At 40.9% G+C, this 20116-nt stretch overlaps 1 protein-coding gene across 3 annotated transcripts in view; it reads left to right on the forward strand.

Annotated features, from left to right (window-relative positions):
* The first annotated feature begins 1835 nt into the window (after positions 1–1835).
* Positions 1836–20116, forward strand: part of STAMBP (STAM binding protein) — a 58285-nt gene continuing 40004 nt past the window's right edge. For 2 of the 3 annotated variants that reach the window (XM_061210799.1, XM_061210797.1), the window contains exons 1-2: positions 1836–1870; positions 3730–3947. In XM_061210799.1, coding sequence (XP_061066782.1) covers positions 3745–3947 — 203 coding nt within the window. In that variant the 5' untranslated portion in view covers positions 1836–1870; positions 3730–3744. Of the gene's footprint in view, positions 1871–1922; positions 1945–3729; positions 3948–20116 lie in introns of those variants that run through there. The other variant, XM_061210798.1, reaches the window with a different exon arrangement.

Raw genomic sequence — 20116 nt, forward strand, 5'->3', positions numbered from 1 at the left:
GAATGTTGGATTTATGTGGGTGTGATAGAGGGGCTATCTGGCAGGAAAATCCTACTCAAAATCAAAATAGTAGTTCTTTCATAAGATTCAAAATTTTAAGTTAATAAGACAATGAGGCAGAAGATCTTTTTTATTATAGCAACTATTTTTAGAGTTTAAAGAAATTGTGGGTATTCTTCTGGACAGCAGTAGGACAAAGCAATTCAATTACTGGGTAATACAATCAGACTCCAAAGCAAATGGGTTTCTATTTCAGTTTTAAAGCGTTTAGCACTTGTTAGGCACACCCATTTATGAAATAGTATGTGTAGATAAATAGAAAAGTACTTGACAATTTTGCAGTGGTCCAAAGCAAGCAAATTCATTGGTATTATATAGTGGTCAAGAACAAATGTATATTGATATAATATTTCTAGACAATCTTAAATATTAAACTTTGTTCTTTGGTCTACTAATATTTTTTAAAATTTATAAAGCTGAATACTATACACTGAAGCAGGGACAAATTCAAATGTAATATTTAACAAAATTCAGACTAGAAATTGAAACAGCTTTAAATATTAAAACATTTAATGAATATTATGATGACCAAGAACTAATATTGCTAAACTAAAACAAATGTGCACCTGCTTCTTATGTGATGGTAACCCCATCAACAGAATCAGTTAATCCATGAAAAATAGAGAGAAATTTCTAGTAACAAGCTGATGAAGTCTTTTCTTAATGAAGCTTTGAAAGGCTTTCAGTTTGAAAAGGAAATAGTTGTAGAAGATATGCTTTTCAAATTTACGGGTAAAATTTTGTTGTAACATATGCTTAAAAAAAATTAGTGATTTAACCAGGATTCAAAAAAGAACGTGAGGGGCTAAAGTGGTGTGCTAAAGTTTACAAAATGAAATTTACTTTTAGATCCTACTAGTGGAAACCACTAGAATGATTGCTCCCCAAATACTCTTCCTCTGGAAACCTTGCCACTAACAAGGATGGACCCTAACAGCCAATGAGTCTAATGTGACCTACCTCTCTGGCCACAAAGATTTAAAACAGAACTGGACATCGAGTTTCTGAATGTGGCAATGAACAAAATTAAGGTGAAATCAAGAGCTGAGACTTGAGTAATTTCTAAAAAATAAGGGAATGGAAATTCAGAGAAAGCAAATTTCCACATAGAGAAGACCAGAGTATATGTATTTAGCAATAAAAATAAAAGTAAAAACACAGCTCATCTCCTGGTTTTCCAATGACTTAGTAGTATATATAGGGCATTGATAGGCTGGTGGGATAGTGTTCAACACCCAATCAATTCTGATAAAGCTCATACAGTTTTCTCCAGAGAACTGGGACAAGGTAGCTTTTTAGGACTGACATAATCATTTAACATATCTCACAAATGTGAAGGATATGAAGGCATGGGGTAAGCATGAAAGTTGCCAGTCTAATTCCAATAAATGTATGATTTATGTAATAGATTTTATCTGATTCCATACTTTCTAAGCTTTTCTAAGGGATGTTGTATTACAACTTGTGTAGCCTTTCACATGGTGGAATGCATCGGTGGTTAGTGCAGACATTTTAGGTTAGCGCAGACATCTACTGCGCTAACCTAAAAATAAAAGTTAGCTTGGTCATTGGGTCCTTTAACTATTTGTTTCCCCTTTCTTCCCCGTTGGTTTTGTTTTACCAAAGTGGCCGCCGCCCCGCTCTCTCCTCATTGGTGGGTTTTTCCGCAGGTGGCAGCTCTAGCCCCGCCCACCAGTCACCGCCCCTTGCCCTAAGTTCTTGAGAATTAACCGATAGACCAGAGGGAGGGGGCGGGGTGGGCGCCGGATGTGACGTTTCCGGAAGCGCCGAGTGTCGACCGCGGGGACAGGTGGGGAAGGGTCCCGGGAGTATGGTGGGGGCGGGCCGCTGAGCGTGGTCGGACTCTGGCGGGGAGCGGCCACCGTGAGTGTGGGGCCTGCAGCCTTCTCCCCGCGCCCCCTGCCCGGCCTGCCGCGCGCGAGGCCCCTGACGGCTCTGGTCCCCAGCCGGGCCCAGCGCGTCCCCTCCTACCGCACGCAAAAGACCCGAAAACCTTGGCTGATTTTGGCGGGTGTTGACAACTTGGGCTTGAGTGCCTTCGAGAAGGGGGCCTCACGCAGTTGTCAGGAGGTCCCTCTCCACTGTATACGCCCCCTTCGCTCATTCCTGCTACTTCCTTTCGCCTCCTCATTTTTCCCCCTCGGTTCTTTACGCCACCTTCCCCACTTATTTACGGATACTGCATCTCCTCCCTGGAGTGTTGCTGAGCCTTGTAGCTCTGGGCACCACTTCCTGGCCTCGGGAGGGGGTTCCATTCAATACCAAAAGATCCTCTACCCAGAGGGACTGAAGAGCAACAAGCTTGCTCTGCTTCAGTTAGCTTTGATGGGCTTTGCCCTGAGTTTACTAATTAGACAACTTGGGGAGTTTTTAGATTTGCTAGTAGCTTTCTGAGCCCCTAAAAAAGCTCGCACAGGAGATGGAATGCCTCTGCATCCCTGGTAGTCCCCACAACTTTTGTACTATTAGGGTGTTTGAGAAGAAGGTTGGTGGAGGAAGCGTGACCTAGAGTTAGAATTGGCCCGGAGAAGACCATCTCTGAGGGAGGGGTTGGAATGGAAAACAAAAACAGTGGATAGACAAATGAAACTGAAATGTCAGGATTTCTGGGCAGATAAGAATCCTGACTGAAGCAAAAGATCTCTGTTGGGAATGAGTAAGGTTTAAGATTGAAAGGACAAAATGAGGCCAGTTGACACAGGGCCTTGAATTCCAAAAGCTACTGTAGCTTGTATATTTTACAGCATGCTGGTTAGGATGTGCTGTAATTCAGTATGTATCCAATTACCAGAATCTTTTTGGAAATGATCGTAGAGTGACATCTGATTGGAAGTTGGAGTCTGATTCTAACAGCAACAATATCAAGAAAGATTATAGAATGACTGCAGTCTGAGACCCAAGGAGGGAAAACTTCCAGGGTTTTTTGTTGGTTTGTTTTTTGCATTTCAAGTTACCTTTGTGTCCTTTTGTTATTCAAAGAGTACTTAGTCTTTGAAGATAGATTTGAATAAATTGTTTTCTAGATCTAAATTCCTTGCCCTGAAGTGGTGAATGATGTTGTAGATTGACTGGAATAGTGGTTTCATGAGGAGAGTTAGGATTATGAGCATTCATTCCCACACCATTTCCTCTAACTAACCGTGTGCTCAAGTCAGTTACCCTCAGGTTAAATGATCAGCTTGAAGTCAGTTATCATCATGAAAGTTGATTGAGTGTACTCTGCCAGGTACTGGGGTGGATGGAAGTGGGTAGCTGGGAGGACAGATAATGGAAAAACTATAAGATACTGTCCCTGTTTTTATGATGCCAAGGGCAGGGCTACCTAATGACATGGAATGATTGGCATGAAGAGAGAATTGAACCCCTCGTGGCTCATTATAGTTATACTCTTTGTACCACCTAATTATGGTGCAGGGATTATGGAGTTTTGAGGCTGCCAATCCGTTCGTCCTTGTGATATAGGCTTCCTTGAGGGTCTCAGGCTTCTTGTGGGAAAGAGACCTTATTTGATATAAGCTACAGCATGTGGTATTTTTCTCTTAATTTCTTTGTAAGGTAGAGGTTTGTGGGAAAAACACAGTGTACTAGGCTGTGCTCGGCTGATGGGGGCCGTGGTGTTGATGCCATCTTTTTTTTTTTCTGTTTCAGAACTTCTTGGTCCTGATGTCTGACCATGGAGATGTGAGCCTCCCACCCGAAGACCGGGTGAGGGCTCTCTCCCAGATGGGTAGCGCAGTGGAGATAAACGAAGACATTCCACCCCGTCGGTACTTCCGCTCTGGAATGGAGATTATCCGAATGGCATCTATTTACTCTGAGGAAGGCAACATTGAACATGCGTTCATCCTCTATAACAAGTATATCACGTAAGACGCCTCCAGTTTCCTTTTTCTTTTCCGGTGACTGATGCCTCACTCATTCTGTCCTTGTGCTCGTTTATTTCAGCTCAGAATTGCTAAAACTAGAGAACTTTACAGCATCATTATCATTAATCATTTTTGCTAGCAGCTCCTACATATTGGCTGTCCTTGACATTCAAAGACATGAGTACTGAAAGTGTTGTTTTCATGACTCAGTAATTTCATGAGTAAGAGACCTAGCTCTTTGGCTTGTGCCCACATGGCCCAGCTGTTAGGCAAGAGAGTTGGTGTTTAAACTATACATGTTTTGTATTGATGAATGTTTTTCGCTGTCCTTTCTCTATTAAGAGAGCCAATCAGAGAATTATTGTTGAGGTTTAACAGAGCCAAAATTCCTCACCTCTACTTATTTTGTAGCAAATTGAATGACTCAGGAAAAAGTTTTTTTCTTAACCTTAATCATAAGCATAAAAATCATCAAATAAGTATTGATCACCTACAGTTTGTATAGCTCATCATAAGACCTTTCCCTTGAGTTGCTTAGCCTCTTGCAGCATAAATTGAAGATTTCAGTTCAGTTAACAGGAACAATTGCTAAATCCCCAGTGATATTGGAAAAGATGTCTAATTTAGGAAGGGAATAATGTTAAAGGGTCTCATTTATAATTTCTAGTTTTGTTCTTTCATGATACCAGGATCTTAAAATAATAATAATTACAGTGTATTTGTATGGCTCTTAAATAGTTTATAGAATATTTCACCTGCATTATTTCACTTGATCTTCACAGTTCTGCGTACATTGAGTAAGGCGCATCATCCTCCCGTTCTGCATATGAGGAAACACCCTCCGGGTTTAGTAGTAGACTTTGTTCCACAGTTTGGAGTGACAAAACCTGGATTTTCTTAACTCTTAATTCAGGATTCATTCTACAACATAGGTCCTGTTCTTTTTGTTTTCTTTTTGGTAATGTTTCATGAATTGAAGGTAGTCTTTTGAGATCATAGTCTTGAGCCACACTAAGTTTTGGTTATTTTTTATTGTTTTTGAATAGGTAACATGTACGTGTAGTACAGAATTCAGAAGGCACAAAAGTGTGTATATTTAAAAACTAAATCTCCCTACCACTCCTCTTTTCCCCCAAACCTTTAGCTCCCCTCCCCAGAGACAATCACTCTTATTAGTTTCTTATATGTTCTTCCAGAGATGATGTATGCCTATCAATTATATGATACTAAGTTTTTGATCACATGCTACTCTAAAGCAGAGTCTGTCAACTTTGGTGTTAATGACATTTGGGGTTGAATAATTCTTTGTTGTGGGGAGTGTTCTGTGCATTGTAGCATATTTAGCAGCATCTTTGGTCTCTCTGCTCACTAGATGCCAGTAGAACCCTTTACCCCCAAGTTGTGACAACCCAAAATGTCTCCAGACATCAACTAATGCTTTTTAAGAGGCAAAACTGACCCAGTTGAGAACCAGTACTCTAAAGAAGAGTAGGTGTAAGAGTGGATTGCCTAGAATTCATATTGTAATTTTAGAATGGAGAAAAGGGACTGCTATTGTTTTTTTTTTAAGTTTAGAAATAGTGTCTGTTTCCTCAGAGATCTTGCGTCCATCCATACCATAATGTCCTGTTATGTGACCTCAATGTTGATAAAGTTTCGTAGAATTATAATTATATTTCTGCCTCTCTTTGCTTTTATGGTTTTTCATTCCTAGGCACAATGGGCACAAAATTTATTTTCCTGAGAAGTTTCTTTGGCTATTGTCCCTCTCTTCATATACTCTGCTGCTGGTAGAATTAGTATTCTTGTATATTTCCAGTAATCTTGTAGGTAGTTTTCTCAGAATGAGGGGCACAATTCTTTTGGGAAATCATAGTTGAGAAAGTTCAGTAGAATCATGGAATCACTCTACCAGGTATTTTCTGAAGGGCCCTCTGGGTCTTCTTGTCCCACATAGAAAGTGCTTTGAGGGTGAGGACCATATTCATTCAACAAATATATATTGCATATACCTACTGTCTACTTGACACTGCAGTAGGTCCTGAATACGTAGTAAGTAAAATGGCCCCTGCCCTTATTCTACTTATGGAAGAAGACAGTATACAGGTAAGCAAATAAATATACAGTTCACAAAATAGGGAAAATGCTGTGGAAGCAACAGAGAGTGCTGGGACAGGGAATAACCAAGGGTATCTAATTAAATAGAGTAACATCTATCTGAGAAGGTAAGATTTACACTTGAGACTGGAAGGATGCCATAGAGTTGGTCATTCCAAAAGCATAAAGCAGAGCATTTAAAACAGATACAGCTGTGTATTCAGAAGCTCTCAGGTAAGAAAGACCTTAGTGCGTTCTGAGGATTGAAAGATCATTGTGTTTGGAGTGTAGCAAGTGAAGAGGGAGAATGACCGCAGATGAAGTTGGAGAGGCAGGCGGGGCCAAATCACGCAGGATCTTATAGGCCCCAGTGAGGAGTTTACATTTTATCTTGAGAGCAATAGAAAGCCATTGAAAAGTTTTAAGTGAGGTTGTGACCTAATCTTACTTATATTTTAAAAATATAAATTTTGGCTGCGATGCGGTAACTGGTGGAGGGAGTGTCAAGAGAGCGGCTGGTAGGTTGAAGGAACATGGTGGACTGGAAAGGAGCAGGTGGATTTGGTGTTCTGGAGATAGAGTCCATGGAACATACTGATAATCTGGGAAAGAAGGTGGTATCAAGAGTGACCTCAGTTTCTGCCTTGAGTAACTTAGGATTTGCTGGTCCATTTATTGAGGTGGGGAGAGTGGTGTTGAAAAGGGGTTGGGTAGTGGGAAGATTCAAGAGTTCAGGCCTAGTTTTTTGACGTGTTAAGGTGTAAAGTTTAAGTTATCTGTGAGATATCCAAGTAGAGATGTCCAGTAGTAGGTTGGATGTAGCAGTCTGAACTCAGAGGAGAGGTCTGGGTTGCAGATTCAAGCCCAGGAGTACTCAACATATAGTTGGTTCTGAAGCCATGAAAACTGCTGAGACCTTGTAGTGCAGTGGTTCTTAATCTGGGGTCCAGGAACCCACAGGGATTCATTGATAAAATTCAGGGTCCATGAACTTGGTTGGAAAAAACTTTTCTTGTTTTTACTAATCTCTAACTAAAATTTAGCACTTCCTTTAATTTTGAATATAGGCGTCAAACCACAGTATTATTAATATTTGTAGTTTTGTCACCAGTAGAAATCAAGATATTTTCGTATTAAATTATGATTATTGCTGATATCTCAAAATAACATTTATACTTATCACTACTTCAGAATTACAGTACAGAGTTATTAAACCCACAACTACATCCTGTTTTTTAATGTATTAACAATACATTAATAAGTAAGCACATATCACAAATTTTTAATGTTTTGAAAACTGCATTACAGTAGAATTGGGCTTTTTGTAATGTTTCATAATTTATATTGTATCTTTAAAAAATTATTCTGAGAAGGGTCCATAGGCTTCATTAGATGCCAGAAGGATCCATGGCGTATTAAAGTATCAAGAAACCTTTCCTTGAAGGAAGGTTCGAGAGGTAGGAGGAAATTTAGGAAATCCATCACTTTGTCATGGGAGCCAAAAGAGGTCAGTATTTGCAGGACAGTGGCCAGCTGTGTCAGATGGGCAAGGATTTGGGTTTGATGTCATGACGTGATCAGTAATCTTGGTAAGCAATTTCACTGGAAGGATTAAAGATTGGAGTGGGTTGAAAGGTGAATGGACAGTAAGAGAGTAGAGACTGTGAGTATAGTCCAGAGATCAGAGAACTTTTTCTGTAAAAGGGCCAGATACTAAATTTTTTTTTTATCATCTTTATTGGAGTATAATTGCTTTACAATGTTGTGTTAGTTTCTGCTGTATAACAAGGTGAATCAGCTATACATATACATATATCCCCATATCGCCTCCCTCTTGCGTCTCCCTCCCACTCTCCTTATCCCACCCCTCTAGGTGGTCACAAAGCACCGAGCTGATCTCCAACTGCTTCCCACTAGCTATCTATTTTACATTTGGTAGTGTATATATGTTCATGCCACTCTCTCACTTCGTCCCAGCTTACCCTTCCCCCTCCCCGTGTCCTCAAGTCTATTCTTTACGTCTACGTAGAGACTAACCCTTGGGACCGGAGAGTAGTGGTCTATTTAGTGGACACATCGCTGCCAGACACAGATGTCTGGATTCATGATTTTATGTCAGAATATCTGGTAGAGCTTTCAAAAGTCAATTAATCACTGCTTCTGAGACCTTGACAACTGATTCAGATTTTTTAGCAATAACAAAATGTAGTAGGCTTTAAAAAAAAAAAATCTTACCTCTGCTACATGGCTCTGACTGCTGTGGGGGATTGAAAAGAATATGCTTATGTTTGATTAAAGGTATTTAACAAGTTTTGTTTTAACAGAGTTGACTTTTCAAAGAGAATTGCACTTGAATTATTACTATAATATTAGAATAAAAATGTTTATCAATAAAAAAAAAGTTCAAACTTTTTTATTCATGTCCTGCCCCTAGTTCTTCAGAACCATTTTTTTTTTAAGATTCCATATATATGTGTTAGCATACTGTATTTGTTTTTCTCTTTCTGACTTACTTCACTCTGTATGACAGACTCTAGGTAGATCCACCTCACTACAAATAACTCAATTTCGTTTCTTTTTATGGCTGAGTAATATTCCATTGTATACATGTGCCACATCTTCTTTATCCATTCATCTGTCGGTGTACACTTAGGTTGCTTCCATTTCCTGGCTATTGTAAATAGAGCTGCAATGAACATTGTGGTACATGACTCTTTGAATTATGGTTTTCTCAGGGTATATGCCCTGTAGTGGGATTGCTGGGTCATATGGTAATTCTATTTTTAGTTTTTTAAGGAACCGCCATACTGTTCTCCATAGTGGCTGTATCAATTTACATTCCCACCAACAGTGCAAGAGGGTTCCCTTTTCTGCACACCTTCTCCAGCATTTATTGTTTGTAGGTTTTTTGATGATGGCCATTCTAACTGGTGTGAGGTGATACCTCACTGTAGTTTTGATTTGCATTTCTCTAATGATTATCGATGTTGAGCATCCTTTCATGTGTCTGTTGGCAATCTGTATATCTTCTTTGGAGAAATGTCTATTTAGGTCTTCTGCCCATTTTTGGATTGGGTTGTTTGTTTTTTTGATATTGAGCTGCATGAGCTGCTTGTATATTTTTGAGATTAATCCTTTGTCAGTTGTTTCGTTTGCAAATATTTTCTCCCATTCTGAGGGTTGTCTTTTTGTCTTGTTTGTGGTTTCCTTTGCTGTGCAAAAGCTTTTAAGCTTCATTAGGTCCCATTTGTTTATTTTTGTTTTTATTTCCATTTCTCTAGGAGTTGGGTCAAAAAGGATCTTGCTGTGATTTGTGTCAAGGAGTGTTCTGCCTATGTTTTCCTCTAAGACTTTGATAGTGTCTGGCCTTACATTTATGTCTTTAATCCATTTTGAGTTTATTTTTGTGTATGGTGTTAGGGAGTGTTCTGATTTCATTCTTTTACATGTAGCTGTCCAGTTTTCCCAGCACCACTTATTGAAGAGGCTGTCTTTTCTCCACTGTATATGCTTGCCTCCTTTATCAAAAATAAGGTGACCATATGTGCGTGGGTTTATCTCTGGGCTTTCTATCCTGTTCCATTGATTTATATTTCTGTTTTTGTGCCAGTACCATACTGTCTTGATTACTGTAGCTTTCTAGTATAGTCTGAAGTCAAGGAGCCTGATTCCTCCAGCTCCGTTTTTCTTTCTCAAGATTGCTTTGGCTATTTGGGGTCATTTGTGTTTCCATACAAATTGTGAAATTTTTGTTCTAGTTCTGTGAAAAATGCCATTGGTAGTTTGATAGGGATTGCACTGAATCTGTAGATTGCTTTGGGTAGTAGAGTCATTTTCACAGTGTTGATTCTTCCAATCCAAGAACATAGAATATCTCTCCATCTGTTTGTATCATCTTTAATTTCTTTCATCAGTGTCTTATAGTTTTCTGCATACAGGTCTTTTGTCTCCTTAGATAGGTTTATTCCTAGGTATTTTATTCTTTTTGTTGCAATGGTAAATGGGAGTGTTTCCTTAATTTCTCTTTCAGATGTTTCATCACTAGTGTATAGGAATGCAAGAGATTTCTGTACATTAATTTTGTATCCTGCTACTTTACCAAATTCATTGATTAGCTCTAGTAGTTTTCTGGTAGCATCTTTAGGATTCTCTATGTATAGTATCATGTCATCTGCCAACAGTGACAGTTTTACTTCTTCTTTTCCTATTTGGATTCCTTTTATTTCTTTTTCTTCTCTAATTGCTGTCGCTAAAACTTCCAAAACTATGTTGAATAATAGTGGTGAGAGTGGTCAACCTTGTCTTATTCCTGATCTTAGTGGAAATGGTTTCACTTTTTTCACAATTGAGAACGATGTTGGCTGTGGGTTTGTCGCATATGGCCTTTATTATGTTGAGGTAAGTTCCCTCTGTGCCTACTTTCTGGAGAGTTTTTATCATAAATGGGTGTTGAATTTTGTCAGAAGTTTTTTCTGCATCTATTGAGATGATCATATGGTTTTTCTCCTTCAGTTTGTTAATATGGTGTATCACGTTGATTGATTTGCATATATTGAAGAATCCTTGCATTCCTGGGATAAACCCCACTTGATCATGGTGTATGATCCTTTTAATGTGCTGTTGGATTCTGTTTGCTAGTATTCTGTTGAGCGTTTTTGCATTTATGTTCATCAGTGATATTGGCCTGTAGTTTTCTTTCTTTGTGACATCTTTGTCTGGTTTTGGTATCAGGGTGATGGTGGCCTCGTAGAATGATTTGGGAAGTGTTCCTCTCTCTGCAATATTTTGGAAGAGTTTGAGAAGGATAGGTGTTAGCTCTTCTCTAAATGTTTGATAGAATTCTCCTGTGAAGCCATCTGGTCCTGGGCTTTTGTTTGTTGGAAGATTTTTAATCACAGTTTCAATTTCAGTGCTTGTGATTGGTCTGTTCATATTTTCTATTTCTTCCTGGTTCAGTCTTGGAAGGTTGTTCTTTTCTAAGAATTTGTCCATTTCTTCCAGGTTGTCCATTTTATTCGCATATATAGTTGCTTGTAATAATCTCTCATGATCCTTTGTATTTCTGCAGTGTTAGTTGTTACTTCTCCTTTTTCCTTTCTAATTCTATTGATTTGAGTTTTCTCCCTTTTTTTCTTGATGAGTCTGGCTAATGGTGTATCAATTTTGTTTATCTTCTCCAAGAGCCAGCTTTTAGTTTTATTGATCTTTGCTGTTGTTTCCTTCATTTCTTTTTCATTTATTTCTGCTCTGATCTTTATGATTTCTTTCCTTCTGCTAACTTTGGGGTTTTTTTGTTCTTCTTTCTCTAATTGCTCTAGGTGTAAGGTTAGGTTGTTCGTTTGAGATTTTTCTTGTTTCTTGAGGTAGGATTGTATTGCTATAAACTTCCCTCTTAGAACTGCTTTTGCTGCATACCATAGGTTTTGGGTCATCGTGTTATCATTGTCATTTGTTTCTAGGTATTTTTTGAATTCCTCTTTGATTTCTTCAGTGATCTCTTGGTTTTTAGTATTGTTTAGCCTCCATATGTTTGTATTTTTTACAGTTTTTTTTCCTGTAATTGATACCTAGTCTCATAGCATTGTGGTCAGAAAAGATACTTGATACGATTTCAATTTTCTTAAATTTACGAAGGCTTGATTTGTGACCCAATATATGATGTATCCTGGAGAATGTTCCATTAGCACTTGAGAAGAAAGTGTATTCTATTGTTTTTGGATGGAATATCCTATAAATATCAATTAAGTCCATCTTGTTTGATATATCATTTAAAGCTTGTGTTTCCTCATTTATTTTCATTTTGGATGATCTGTCCATTGGTGAAAGTGGGGTGTTAAAGTCCCCTACTATTATTGTGTTACTGTCGATTTTCCCCTTTTATGGCTGTTAGCCTTTGCCTTATGTACTGAGGTGCTCCTATGTTGGGTTCATAAATATTTACAATTGTTATATCTTCTTCTTGGATTGATCCCTTGATCATTATGTAGTGTCCTTCTTTGTTTCTTGTAGTAGTCTTTATTTTAAAGTCTATTTTGTCTGATATGAGAATTGCTACTCCAGCTTTCTTTTGATTTCCATTTGCATGGAATATCTTTTTCCTCACTTTCAGTCTGTATGTGTCCCTAGGTCTGAAGTGGGTCTCTTGTAGACAGCATATATACGGGTCTTGTTTTTGTATCCATTCAGCCAGTCTATGTCTTTTGGTTGGAGATTTTTTTTTTTTACTCATTCAACAAATATTTTTTGACCATATATGCGACAGGTCACTTGGGATATCACAGTGAACAAAACGAAGTCTTAACTCTCATGGAGATTTTATTCTAGTGTTGAAGACAGATAATAAAAATATATTTTTCAAGTGGTGATAAGTGCTGTGAAGCAAAGAAGGGAGCAGAGTGACTGAGAGATTTTGTTCAATATAGGGCAGTCAGAGAAGGTGACAATTGCTCTGTTAATATTAACAGTATTAATCAATATTGTGCAATAAAATTATCAACTATTAAGCACTCTTTTTGGTGCCTACAAGAATAAAAATAGCAATATTTGAGTACTTCTAGTGCCAGGCATTATTTAACTTACCCTTACAACAAATCTGAGGTAGGTATTATTATTATTTCTGATTTACAGTAGGCAAAAGTGAGCCTTAGAGAGGCTGTTTCAGTTATCTATTGCTGTGTAACAAAGCATCTCAAAGTTACCGACCTAAAACAACAACTTATTTGCTCATAATTCTGAAATTTGGTCAGGGCTTGATGGGGCCAGCACATCGGCTCACATGGATGGCTTGACTGGAGCTGAAGGATGCACTTCCAAGGTGGCCTCATAAATATGGTTGGCAAGTTGGTGCTGTAAACTGGAAGCTTAGCTGGGACCACTGGCAAGGGGCTTCACTTATCTTCCACGTGGCCTCTCCAAATAGCAAGGTTGGGCCTCTCACAGCATGGTGGTCTCAGTGTACTTAGACTTCTTAAATGGCCACTAACTTCTTAAATGGCCGCCCTAGGGCACAAATGTGGGAGCTGCCAGGCCTTCTTAATACCTGGGCTCAGAAGTCTCAGAATGTTTTTCTTGCCATATTCCAATAGTTAAAGGTCACAGAGCCAGCCTAGATTCAAGAGGAGGGGCTACTCAGGATCATGAATGCCAGGAGGCATGATTCACTGGGGGCTACCAATGTAATTGAATACTACAGTTTGCCCTTTGGTCTCTAATGATTTATGTTCCTCCTTCATGTACAATTATACTCACATATCCCAATACTTCCAAAAGTCTTGTTCCACTTTTACATTGGCTCAAAATCTAGGATCTACCTGGAATCTTAGCTCATGGTACTAAGCACCTCCCTGTATGCTTAGGCCAGAATCACTCATTCTCCTTAATTCCTCTCACTTTCTCCTTCCATTTCAACCAAGCAACCTATATCATTGACTTTACTTCCTAAATGTCTCCCTAATCCCTAATCCTAACCCTAATCAGTTCTCTTCCTTCCTTTTCCACCTCCTCAATTCTAAGCTACCATAATTGCTACCTGGGCTACGGTGAAACTGCCAATTGTCTCCGTCATTCTCTCTTGCTCTTCCTTAATTCAGTGATTCTCAATGAGGGTTGATTTTGCCCCTTGGGGACATTTGGCAATGTCTGGAGACTTTGGTTGTCTCAACTCCATGTGTGGATACATCTAACGTGGAGATGCCAAGGATGCTGCTAAACATCCTGTAATGTATAGGACAGCCCCCCACAACAAAGAATTACCCATCGCAAAGTGTCAATAGTGCTGAGGTTGAGAAACCCTGCAATCTTTTTTTCACCAAGTAGCCAGAGGTCTTTTTCAAATGCAATCATGTCAACAGTCAGCTGAAAAATCTTTGCAGATCTTCCTACTGATTTTAGGTTAAGAATGTGAACCTCTTTTTTTCTGGTGCATAGCGTTCTCTGTAGGGTAGCCCCTACCAGGCTCTTTAGCCTCAGCTTGTGCACTCACCTCTTTGCTTTCTGTGCTCTAGCCACTTGGGCCTTCCTTCAGTTCTATACATATTGCATCTCACTATGGGACCTTACCCACGCTCTGTCAGAATGCTCTCCCTCCTAACACCCCCCCATCCTGACCCTAATTCTAACTGTAACAGAAGAACGAGTGCAGGTGTTGGGGGGAGCTGGCATCTGGGAGAGATCCAGAGGCTCCATATTGATGATTCTGGAGTGCTGAGTGAGGCCACTAAATATACCTCTCTGCTCTCCACTCATTATACAGAATCTTTTTAAAAAGGCATGATGGGACCCAGTGGGGAGGGTTGCAGCTGAATGGAGCAGTGAGGTGGGAGCCTGGCATTGCTGCCCTGAGAGGTGCACTGAGCAGTGCAGGCCCTGGTGGCTCCCAGGCTTCTGGTGCTCCCTACACGGGAATACAGTGATCCTGTCAGAAGCAGAGACTCCCAGGATCTTTGTTAACATTACCTGGCCTTTGGTTGGAGAATTTAGTCCATTTACATTTAAGGTAGTTATCGATATGTATGTTCCTATTACCATTTTCTTAATTGTTTTGGGTTTGTTATTGTAGGTCTTTTCCTTCTCTTGTGTTTCCTGCCTAGAGAAGTTCCTTTAGCATTTGTTGTAAAGCTGGTTTGGTGGTGCTGAATTCTCTTGACTTTTGCTTGTCTGTAAAGGTTTTAATTTCTCCATCAAATCTGAATGAGATCCTTGCTGGGTAGAGTAATCTTGGTTGTAGGTTTTTCCCTTTCATCACTTTAAATATGTCCTGCTGCTCCCTTCTGGTTTGCAGAGATTCTGCTGAAAGATCAGCTGTTAACGTTATGGGGATTTCCTTGTATGTTATTTGTTGCTTTTCCCTTGCTGCTTTTAATATTTTTTCTTTGTATTTAATTTTTGATAGTTTGATTAATATGTGTCTTGGCATGTTTCTCCTTGGATTTATCCTGAATGGGACTCTCTGTGCTTCCTGGACTTGATTGACTATTTCCTTTCCCATATTAGGGAAGTTTTCAAGTATAATCTCTTCAAATATTTTCTCAGTCCCTTTATTTTTCTCTTCTTCTTCTGGGACCCCTATAATTCGAATGTTGGCGTGTTTAATGTTGTCCCAGAGGTCTCTGAGACTGTCCTCAATTCTTTTCATTCTTTTTTCTTTATTCTGCTCTGTGGTAGTTATTTCCACTATTTTATCTTCCAGGTCACTTATCTGTTCTTCTGCCTCAGCTATTCTGCTATTGATTCCTTCTAGAGAATTTTAAATTTCGTTTATTGTGTTGTTCATCATTGTTTGTTTGCTCTTTAGTTCTTCTAGGTCCTTGTTAAACGTTTCTTGTATTTTCTCCATTCTATTTCCAAGATTTTGGATCATCTTTACTATCGTTACTCTGAATTCTCTTTCAGGTAGACTGTGTATTTCCTCTTCATTTGTTTGGTCTGGTGGGTTTTTGCCTTGCTCCTTCATCTGCTGTGTGTTTCTCTGTCTTTTCATTTTGCCTAACTTACTGTGTTTGGGGTCTCCTTTTCGCAGGGTGCAGGTTCGTAGTTCCCACTGTTTTTGGTATCTGCCCCCAGTGGGTAAGGTTGGTTCAGTGGGTTGTGTAGGCTTCCTGGTGGAGGGGACTAGTGCCTGTGTTCTGGTGGATGAGGCTGGATCTTGTCTTTCTGGTGGGCAGGACTGCGTCCGGTGGTGTGTTTTGGGGTGTCTGTGAACTTATTATGATTTTAGGCAGCCTCTCTGCTAATGGGTGGGGTTGTGTTCCTGTCTTGCTAGTTGTTTGGCATGGGGTGTCCAGAACTGGAGCTTGCTGGTCATTGAGTGGAGCTGGGTCTTAGCGTTGAGATGGAGATCTCTGAGAGAGCTCTCGCTGATTGATATTACATAGGGCAGGGAGGTCTCTGGTAGTCCAATGTCCTGAACTCAGCTCTCCCACCTCAGAGGCTCAGGTCTGACACCCGGCTGGAGCACCAAGACCCTGTCAGCCACACGGCTCAGAAGAAAAGAGAGGAAAAAAATAAAAAAATAAAATAAAAAATAATTTTTAAAAATATTATTAAAATAAAAAAATTTAATAAGTAATAAAAGAGAGCAACCAAACCAATAAACAAATCCACCAATGATAACAAGGGCTAAAAACTATACTAAGATAAACATAAAAATCAGAAACTAGTCTGTCGCATACAGCAAACCCCAAAGTCTACAGTTGCTCCCAAAGTCCACGGCCTCAGTTTTAGGATGATTTGTTGTCTATTCAGGTATTCCACAGATGCAGGGTACATCAAGTTGATTGTGGAGATTTAGTCTGCTGCTCCTGAGGCTACATGGAGTGATTTCCCTTTCCCTTCTTTGTTCGCACAGCTCCCTCCCAGGGTTCAGCTTTGGATTTGGCCCCGCCTCTGCGTGTAGGTCGCCCTCTGGCGTCTGTTCTTCACCCAGACAGGAGGGGGTTAAAGGAGCGGCTGATTAGGGGGTTCTGGCTCACTCAGGCTAGGGGGAGGGAGGGGTACGGATGCGGGGCGAGCCTGCGGCGGCAGAGGCTGGCGTGATGTTGCAGCAGCCTGAGGCGTGCCGTGCGTTCTCCCGGGGATGTTGTCCCTGGATCACGGGACCCTGGCAGTGGCAGGCTGCACCGGCTCCCAGGAGGGGAGGTGTGGACAGTGACCTGTGCTCACACACAGGCTTCTTGGTGGCGCCAGTAGCAGCCTTAGCGTTTCATGCCTGTCTCTGGGGTCTGCGCTGATAGCGGCGGCTCGCGCCCATCTCTGGAGCTTGTTTAGGCGGTGCTCTGAATCCCCTCTCCTCGCGCACCCCGAAACAATGGTCTCTTGACTCTTAGGCAGTTCCAGACTTTTTCCTGGACTCTCTCCCGGCTAGCTGTGGTGCACTAGCCCCCTTCAGGCTGTGTTCATGCCGCCAACCCCAGTCCTCTTCCTGCGATCCGACCTCCGAACCCGGAGCCTCAGCTTCCAGCCCCCGCCCGCCCCGGCGGGTGAGCAAACAAGCCTCTCAGGCTGGTGAGTGCTGGTCAGCACCGATCCTCTGTGCGGGAATCTCTCCGCTTTGCCCTCCACACCCCTGTTGCTGCGCTCTCCTCCGTGGCTCCAAAGCTTCCCCCCTCCGCCACCCGCAGTCTCCATCCGCGAAGGGGCTTCCTAGTGTGTAGAAACCTTTCCTCCTTCACAGCTCCCTCCCAGAGGTGCACGTCCCGTCCCTATTCTTGTCTCTGTTTTTTCTTTTCTCTTTTGCCCTAACCAGGTACGTGGGGAGTTTCTTGCCTTTTGGGAGGTCTGAGGTCTTCTGCCAGCGTTCAGTAGGTGTTCTGTAGGAGTTGTTCCACATGTAGATGTATTTTTGATGTATTTGTGGGGAAGAAGGTGATCTCCACGTCTTACTCCTCCGCCATCTTGAAGGTCCTCCCTGTCAGTAGTTTTTCAGTCAGCGATCCTTTTTTTTCTTTTCCTTCGTGCTTAATCTAGTTTCATTTGCTCACAGGGTGCCCCGTGCAGAGGTCTTGCCCCCAGCACTTCAGACCAGAGTTCCTAGGGCAAAGTGGCTGCACCCAACACCAGTAAATATTTTTGGCTTTGCAGGCAATTTGATCTCTGTTGCAGCCTCTGCTTTGTAGTGTGAAAGCAAGCCATAGATAATACACGAATGAATGGGTGAGGCTGTGTTCCAATGAAACTTTGTTTATAAAAACAGATGGCGAGCTAGATTTGACCCGCTAGACGTAGTTTGCCAAGCCCTGGCATAGACAGCTCTTTGGAGAAGTTGGATAGGAAGTAAAGTGGAAAACTGAGGAAGTAATTGAAGGGGACAAGGAGTACATGAATGTGTGTGTGTGTTGTTTTTTTTTAAGGCAATTTTATTTATTGATCTTTTTGTTTGTTTTTTAATTAATTTATTGGCTGCATTGGGTCTTCATTGCTGTGCGCAGGCTTTCTCTAGTTGCATTGCGCGGGGGCTACTCTTTGTTGCGGTGCGCTGGCTTCTCATTGCAGTGGCTTCTCTTGTTGTGGAGCACGGGCTCTAGGCGTGCGGGCTTCAGTAGTTGTGGCACGTGGGCTCAGTAGTTGTGGCTCGCAGGCTCTAGAGCGCAGGCTCAGTAGTTGTGGCACACGGGCTTAGTTGCTCCGCGGCACGTGGGATCTTCCCAGACCAGGGCTCGAACCCGTGTCCCCTGCATTGGCAGGCGGATTCTTAACCACTGTGCCACCAGGGAAGCCCCGCGTGTGTTTTAAGATGGGAGATTCTAGAGCTTATTTTTTGCTGATGGAAAGGATACTGTGGAGAAGGAGAGGCTAACGGTACAGAAAAGAGAGTTTCAGTGTAGAAATAAACTCTTATATAAGCAAGAGGGAGTAGGATTAACGGTACACGGATGCTTAAGAAGTTGATTTTTTTTTCTGTGATTTGGTGTTACTTTGAGTGATATGAATATCAGTGTTAACAGCAAGACCGATTCGGGGAGTCTGTTCCTGTATGTGGTGTTCTGCTTATAGGACCATTTAACATGAGGAACGAGGCCTAGAGGAGAGGTGAGTGAGAGGAGGGTAGAATGTGTTACTTAACTTGTTAGATTTGGGGTTTAATTTGGGACTTTGTTGGATTGGCTAGACCTGGATCAATAAATGTAGCTACCTTCATTTTTCCTGCAGATATCTTCAAGGCCCTAACTCTGATTCTGTGAACTGACAAGCCCTAGGAGTTGCAAAAAAACTTCTAGCTCAGTATTCTTGGTCAGTTTTTCTACCGCAGTTTACTTGGTATATTCCTGTCAGTTAACAATGGCTCACTTTGGCAGTTATTACACTGAGGAGAGAGGAGGGAAGAGGGTAGGCCTCTACCTCACCACTCTTCTGCCTCCCCCCCACTATTGAGTCATTGTTCTAGACCTTTTTGCATACTTTAACTCAGGATTTTAAAGGGCATGTTTGTTCTTTTCTCTTGAGCAGTTCAGGCGTCTTAATGATCTCAAGCACATTTCTCCCCCCTCAGAGGTTTCCCCTACTGTAGGAATGCTTTGCCTTTTGCAGACCCCAGTATAGAAGAAGGATCTTCAACATATTAAATCAGTACATATTTTCATGGTGAGCACAGACAGTAATCCAGGCGGTGGATTCTTTCGCAGCTTTTTATGGTCATCGACTAGGCTGCATAGAAGAGAGTTACAGAGGACTTAGGCAATTCCTGTCTGCTGTGTGAGCCCCCTACAACACAGACCTGCTTTCTGAAAATGGCCTGTCACCTGTGTTGAAAATGTTTACCACCAGGATTGGGGCTTATGGACTGAAGAGGGTTTTCATTTGTGCTCATGCTCACTTTGCTGACTAACTTTTAAGATTGGAAGAAATTAGAGCCCTTAATACATCCATGTTATGGAATTTCTGCTTGACTTTTTAAATTATTTTTACACAAAAGTAATATTTGTTCATGATTAAAACAAATTTTTTTCAAGCCATACAGCAAGGGAAATATTAAAGTGAAAAGAAAATTCCCATCCGCCAGAGGTAATCACTGTTATGTTTCTTGTGTGTTTATGTGTTTGTTAAGAAAATATGCCCATGCAAACACATGGGCTCATGTCTTTATCCTTTTTTCTTAAAGCCTGAACGAGATCATACAATATATTCTTTTCTACAATTTGCTTTCTTAACAGTCATATCTTTCCGTATCAGGACACATTGATCCAGCATCTCATTCTGCCTTAGGGCTATTTCTTCTGCCTGGAACAGTCTTATCCCAGATATCGTCATGGCTTACTCTTCCAGTCCTTACTTAACTGCTACTTTCTCAGTGATGCCTTCCTTAGCTGCCCTATCTAAAACCTCAATCCCTTCCCTGTCACTTCTATTCCCCTTCCCTATTAATGACTTTTTCCTAGCACTGATTATCTGTAATACTTTATATTTTGTCTATTGTCTGTTCCCCCACTGTAATGTACACTCTATGGTGGGGAGGAATTTGTGACTGCGACATTCACTGCCAAATCGCCAGCCTTTATAATAATTCCTGACCCCATAGTAGATGCTCAGTAAATATTTGTTGAAGGAAAGAGTGAATGGTTATGTTGTTTTTCCACATT

This window comes from Eubalaena glacialis, chromosome 14 (genome assembly GCF_028564815.1).
Source record: "Eubalaena glacialis isolate mEubGla1 chromosome 14, mEubGla1.1.hap2.+ XY, whole genome shotgun sequence".
In the NCBI taxonomy this organism is placed as follows: domain Eukaryota; kingdom Metazoa; phylum Chordata; class Mammalia; order Artiodactyla; family Balaenidae; genus Eubalaena; species Eubalaena glacialis.